The 7,035-nt window shown below is 42.6% G+C and overlaps 1 protein-coding gene across 1 annotated transcript in view; it reads right to left on the bottom strand.

Moving 5' to 3' along the window:
• Positions 1-816: 816 nt before the first annotated feature.
• Positions 817-7,035, bottom strand: part of onecut2 (one cut homeobox 2) — a 15,971-nt gene continuing 9,752 nt past the window's right edge. The window contains exon 2 of the mRNA XM_063211346.1: positions 817-1,103. Coding sequence (XP_063067416.1) covers positions 817-1,103 — 287 coding nt within the window. The remainder of the gene's footprint in view (positions 1,104-7,035) is intronic.

Below are 7,035 nucleotides of genomic sequence, written 5' to 3'. Positions count from 1 at the left end.
ACTAAGGAAATGCAGGATAATCTCAACAGACCAAAAAAAAAACAACAACAATTGTGAGGTTTGTCAGAGATTGATGACGCACCTCACTTTAAATGGTCAGGAAAGAGTTTCATGCGAAGCTGCTTTGTTTGTGGCCATTTGACCCAAAACAAAAACAAAAAAGAAAAGAAATTATGGATGACAACCAGCCCCTTTGGGTAAACAGGATCAGGCTGAGAAATGCTTGAGATATTCAAATCGTATGTATTTTTCTAATGCACTTAAATATTCTTCTGATGCAACTCTTTGCATGGCATAGACTTTGTATGGAATGGGAATATCTCTCCCATAACAGCAGTTTGGGTCATTGTCGTGGGGCTATTCGAGCTGGATGTGGGTAAATGTATGGATGATGATCATGATGTGTGATGATGTGCTTTTATCATGAGGATTTTAAAAATCGGCTTTGCTTATCTCTACTTGCGTGCCAGTGAACAGTCCCTTCCCCCCATTTTTTTCTACTCTCCTTTCTCCCAAAAGGATTTTTTTTTAGAAAAAAAGGTTGGTTTTTGAGTGGTCCACCCATCCCTGGCATTACTGACCATCAGCCCCAGCGCACCCACCCTCTTACCCACCCCCACCCACCTCCCTCCTCCACCCTCAGCACAGCTCAGCAACTCCTCCATCGCACCCTTCTCTTCATCCCTCCATCCATCCCTCCCTCCCTCCATCGTCCTTCCACCACCATCACCACCTCTCCTCCTCATCAACCAACCAACCAACCAACCCCTCCCTCCTCCCACCACCACCCCATTCCCACCCCCCATCCCCGTCCCATCACGCTTTGGTACAAGTGCTGGAGGCGGAGGAGTGGCCCCCGGGGCTGCCCTCATCCATCCATTTGTCCAGGCTGCGGCGGCGGGCGTTCATGAAGAAGTTGCTGACGGTGCTGAGCTCCAGCCCCAGCTGCTGCGAGATGGTCAGCTGCATCTCCTTGGAGGGCCTCTTGTTCTCCTTGAAGATGGCCATCAGCGTGCGCCGCTGGAGGTCAGTAAAAACCAGGCGGGATTTCTTTGGTGTATTGCTCCTGTCCTTGCTTGGCTCTTGCTCTTTTCTTTTGCATGCTGGGTTGGAGTCGGGACGGAGGATGGCGGGACATGGGGGACAGTCAGCAGGAACACAAGGAGAGACAACACACACACACACAAGCGAGAGGAGAGACAAGAGAGGAGATAAGTTACTGTCAGAAACCACAAATCATCTAGAAACATTTTAGCCATTAACTAAGTGATATACCTGATACATGGCGGAACACGTACAAAACAATTACTGGTGTTGATGTCAACAGGATCCACTTTTATAGATTCACAAGTGGTCAGATATAGGAAAAAAAATATGGGGATACGTTACTATCAGAAACCACATGTAAACAGGGGCCCACAGTCTGGAATCAGGGGTCTGTTTCTCGATTCTTGTCGTTGCTAACCGTCTTAAGACCATCTTAAGACTGTCTTACCATTCCCTTGGATTTAGTGGTGAGCGTCGCTGTCGAGAGAGAGTTGAGTCGCTCTTACGAAGGACGTTGCTACCGTTGTTAGCAAAGACTCTTTCGAGATACGGACCCCTGGCTAGTGAGGATAATTCCGTATTTGAGGGCCCAAGCATTGCAGGGCCCCATTGGAGACCATTATTTATAGTATGATGACCCCAACATGGTATTCCTGTCTAGGGCTCAGAACTTCCAGCATGTTTCCACTGGCTGACAAAAAGTAATGACCAACCAGTCAAGAGATGGATCAGCAGCGTGGCCCTCTGTCTCTGCTTACGGAGTGGAAAAATATCACAATATCGTCATGTTCAGAAGGAGCTATGATGTAAAAAACCACAAGAATCAAACGCTGAAATGTCTGATCACAAGATATCGACTAAAGTATCACTTGATATCAAAAAGCGTAACCCAAGCCTGGGATCCATTGGCATGCACTGTTTGTGTTGATGGATGTCCGATAGCCACATTACAAGCTATGTAAGCACTAAGTAAATCATATGTGCCAGTGACACACGATGCCTAAACCTAACCGGCCCACTGGGTATTTTCCACGGAGGTTAATGTTCACCTGAATTATATAAAGCAATAGACTTTTTTTGCTGTCACTCTAGCGAAGTATTGATGTGAATAAGACGGTGGGGATTCTCCCAAGGAAAAGATGTGTTGCAGATGTGGATAATTAACATACAGAAGACATGGGTGGTATGGGCAGTATTGGGCCAATACCCAGACTAGGGCTGTCCTAAACGATTCTTTTTCTCCTGGTTAATCTATCAACTATTTTTCTCGAATATTCGATTAGTCAAACGATTAATTTTTCAAGTACTCTAGCACTTTAATCTTCAAGGAAATTGGGAAAAAAAGAAAGAAACCGTTAAAATTAGGACCCTGAGCTCACAATGAGCTTTAAATCATGATAATAGCTTATTTACTCCGAGATACAATGTCCAATTGGCAATTTTTGGTTTCAATAAAGTAATGAAGCATTAGTAAAGCAAGTAAAAAAAGCATTGAATTAAATGAAACGATTAGTCGACTATGAAAATTCTTGTCGACACATTTTTATAGTCGATTAGTCACGATTAGCCGATTAATCGTCCCAGCCCTAACCCAAACACTGACCAACCAGGCCCACCCAGTCAGAGGGCAGTGCCATTTTGATGGACTGCTTATGTAGCACATGTGTTTTTTAGTAGACCCGCTTATACTTCCTGACCTATGGATAAAGTACTGTAAATACTTTTGTAATAATAATTAATATTGTCTAGTATGCCATAAGGGTAATTGTAACCTGCAGCAGACCTATCCTACTCAAGGAAATGTGCTGGTACCTGGGGGATTTAAGTAGTCTACTTTTGTCTTAATTACCGGTAGACATTCCAACATTTCCTCAGATCTCAAAATGAATACCATGTGTAACTTACAATGACAGAGCATTTCTCAAACAATAAACTGACCTGTAAAACGCTCAGATCTTTTCACTGACACATGCCAACATGCAGGTCATGCCAGCGCTGTAAGCACATGCCATCAACATAACTGACTGATGGAAGCCTGCAACAAATAGTTCTCAAAGGCAGTTTACACAGCACTTGTGGTCAGCATCTGAAAAACAATGTGGTAAATAGCTGCAGTAACACAAATCTGTCCGTATTGTCTCTGTGAGGGGCACCACCTGGGAGAATGACCTGAATGACACCGAATGACACAGTCCCCTTCCCCACCACGGTGAAGGTATAAAATGTATTTATTCTTGGACTGACTGGGTAACGTGTCCACTTTTAAACGGGAACAAAACGTCCTCTGTCAAATGAAAGCTAATCTACCTGGAGTATTCATAGCATCTTTTGCTCGAGTTGTCTATAGCCTACACACTATTATTCTGTTTCTCTTCCATCAAATGCATTGAGTTATAGGCCAAGTGCACCTCTTTTGGCAATATCTATATATTTTTGCAAACATTCAATAATTCACGTTAGAAGGGCTACAATGTAGGCGTAAAATACAAGAATAAGAAATGAAGACTACTAGTTTATTTGTCCATACGGTTGACACCCATCTCAATTAGAACCATTGTAATTTTGTATGCCTGCGTCAATCGAGTACCCGGAGCCTTTTTCCCACGCTGTTTTCATTCGCATTAATTCAGGTAAACCTGCTTTGCATTTTCACCCAGATGGGTTTTGTTTAGCCGGTGGCGTCTCGGTAGCCTACCTCAAATGGATTGCTCACACACTGATATTAGCTGCCAGGAGTTATTGGAGAATTTCCAGGCAAAAACTTTTTCCATGTATAATTAAAAGGATAAGAATGGCTGAGTGTATGCGAATCAGCAGGTCTTTTTCCGATCAGCCGACCAGCATGTCACTGCTGTCAACCCAAACCTTTCAATCTTCTCTGTCCCATGGCGCTTCGCCTACAATGCATCCTGTTAATGTATTTCTGATGTGTGTTGTTGTGTAGTTGTGTCTGGTTTGCGTGTGTAGGGGCCTACGTGTGTACGTGCACGCATGTGTTGTGTGTGCGACTGCGAGAGAGAGAGCAGAGCGGAGCATCGCAGCGAGCTTAACAATTTGATTTGATTACCTCTTTGAATTAAGTATGCACAACTGAGACCGCTCGAGATCGATAGAAATCGGGTTAAGTACTCAATTGAGTACAAAACTATTATGTAAGAGGAAACTGTCCACCGCTGGGTGTAAATAAGCACATACTTTGATGTAGCTTTTTGTTTACCGCCACGGCCTCTTATCTGGGTGGAGACACAATCACTACGCTTTTCAATTCATAATGCTATGCTTCAAATGACTGGTATCGGCTGAAAGATGTTGCTTATTTTCTTTTCTACAGTGTCCTTGTCAAGAAGGCTATCGGCTTGCTTGACAGATTAAGCCAACCTCCGTGGCATTGCTGAAGAACTAACCGGAGAAAGGTTTTTGACACTACCCCGCCTTTCAAATGGCGCAACCCGAAGATGGGCCAGTTAGATCTGCTATCCCCCAGGGGTTGTCTTGCGTTTTCAGTATTGCAGTCAACCTAAATCTTTGATGGAATGCAATGAATACCAGTGGCGCGACACTCAACATTCATAATTCATGTGGCGCGGAACACAAAACAAGCGCAGATTTATTTCTGCTGTCCATGGTGCTGAACCCTTGACATTTCCAAGAGGGCGAGGTTGGCAGCTTGTTTTTCAACGCTTCCAACCCAGGCTTACTGGAATTAAATAAAAACCGGTAGCGTTTCATTGTAATACATATTAGGCCTAAATATTATACATTTATGCTACATATCTGTATTTTTTATCAAATGTAGTCCATGCTTGTAAAAGCATTCCCATCAAATCATTTATAGTGTTCAGTTTCATTTCAACAAAAAAATATGTAGAACCAAACAACTTCTTTCACCCTCTGTGTGTTGTTTGTCAAGGACTATGTAAATCATGAGAAGTGCCCTTGTTGTCCAATAGGTGGCGATATTTACTATCAGATAGGCCCGTGATGTAACAGGAGAGGCGAGCGCCATTCCACCAGCAGCTAACTGAGGAAAGGGGTACGTGTCTCAGTAGTCTTTGGTTTGGAATAGATTTGTGGTGTCTTCTCCTATACTGTCAGCATGACAAACACACACAAACAAAGTACTGTACACAGTGTCCCTAAAACCATCAATATTCTACATAATCATATATCAAATGTAGGCTATCATATATTAAATGTATCATATATTAAATTAATAATAAACAACATTAAGCATGCCCAAAATTTAGTCACAATTAGTCTGGAATATAGGCCAGTAAAGTGAAATGCAAAATGCCAGGCTAAGCATGCCATAATCCATGCTTAGTTTTTGCATGCACATTCTCACCCCATAAGAAATGTTCATGTTAATTAAAATGAATCATCAAAAGGGTTAGGTCTACAGCCTAAGGGCTGAGCCAAAAAATGCAGCGTCACCGGGTACTGACAAGTCAAGGGTAGTGTGAGCAATACAACAGCATATTGAAATTGGCAGGCGTGTTCCTTTAAAAGGAAAAACTATTATTAAAACTACTATCCTCAAGTCAGTGAGAGTAACAGTATCATCAAGATTTTATTGTGCAATACAAACATTCAGTGCAATCATCGCCTACTTTGCACATTACCACAAAAAAGTAAAAATAATCATCTATCCCATCTAGCAGAAACAATGGCAATACAAAAGATAGGCTCTCAAGGGTGTAAAACTGTATTGTCAATCAGCTCACAAAGCCCACAGGACTGATTGGATCACCTCTGTGAAACCCCTTTCTCTACAGCAGTGATTCCCAACCAGTGGTACGCGTACCATGAGGAGAGTGTGAGCACACTGCAGGGGGTACATGGGAACATGTAATAATAACAAATGCATGTAGCATAATCTCATTTGGATAGAGGAAGAGATACTGTATGGAACACGAGGGAGGGGGTACTTGTGGTCAAAAGGATTAGAGGGTACGCAACACAAAAAAAGATAGGGAAACACTGCAGTATATGGCAACGCCTGCCTGCTTGCAACCTGATCAAAATCACCATTCTAATATTCACGGGGCCTTAGCGCTTCAGCGGTGAGAACGGGGTGCCAACTTTGGGGTTTTCCAAATGGGGTAAGGTTAAATCAATGCAATCAATATTGGAGGTTTCCCTGGCCTTTCATCAAAAGGATAAGAGTCTCTCTCTCTCTCTCTCTCTCTCTCTCTCTCTCTCTCTCTCTCTCTCTCTCTCTCTCTCTCTCTCTCTCTGGCTCGCTCACTCACTCACTCTCTCTCTTGCGCGCGCTCGCACACACATGCATACACACACACAGTTGATCTCTTTTGGGTGAATGTAAATCAATGCACAGTACGTCTCTAACCAGACAAAGCCCAGAAAGTGCACCCTCGGTAAGGCCCAATGGAACAACACATCTAACCGCAAAACTGTCACTTTCCTTCATAGCGTACTACCTCATTTGCCTTACCTTGCCTTGCCACGTACTACCACATTTGCCAGACCTTTAAAACGACAGCTGTTTTGTTTTGTTTTGTTTTGCTTATTTGACCTACATTATCTGCCTTCCAAATACGGGACAGTTAGTGATTTATTATGTGCAATAGATGTTTGTATTTATATTAATAACAAAAAAATAAGTAAATAACACCTAGCCTATAAAACACTGGTGTGTGAGGCCTATGACACTGTTTATGGGTTACAGAACACAGATTCAGCTGTCTGCAATGACACAATATGTCTGGGGAAAAAAGCCACACTATACTATAGACTACATGTAGATTTCTGTTCAATGCCTAAAATTGTGGAAATGCCAAATGTGAGGAAAGAACAACTACTAGAAAAAATGAGAACACTTTGATTTGTTATGTTTGGCCACAGCCTCAACTCTTTTGCAATGAATTTGCAATAGCCAAGGAATTTTTAATTTAGTATTAAATGTGCGATACAAAAAAAGGCAGCCGTTTGTCTTTTGACATTTCATTACTGCCCGCTGGCTTAGTG

The sequence above is a fragment of the Engraulis encrasicolus genome, chromosome 11 (genome assembly GCF_034702125.1).
Source record: "Engraulis encrasicolus isolate BLACKSEA-1 chromosome 11, IST_EnEncr_1.0, whole genome shotgun sequence".
NCBI classification, from domain to species: Eukaryota; Metazoa; Chordata; class Actinopteri; order Clupeiformes; family Engraulidae; genus Engraulis; species Engraulis encrasicolus.
Note: the sequence above shows the minus strand (reverse complement) of the source record. Positions and strands in the feature narration are given on the sequence as shown.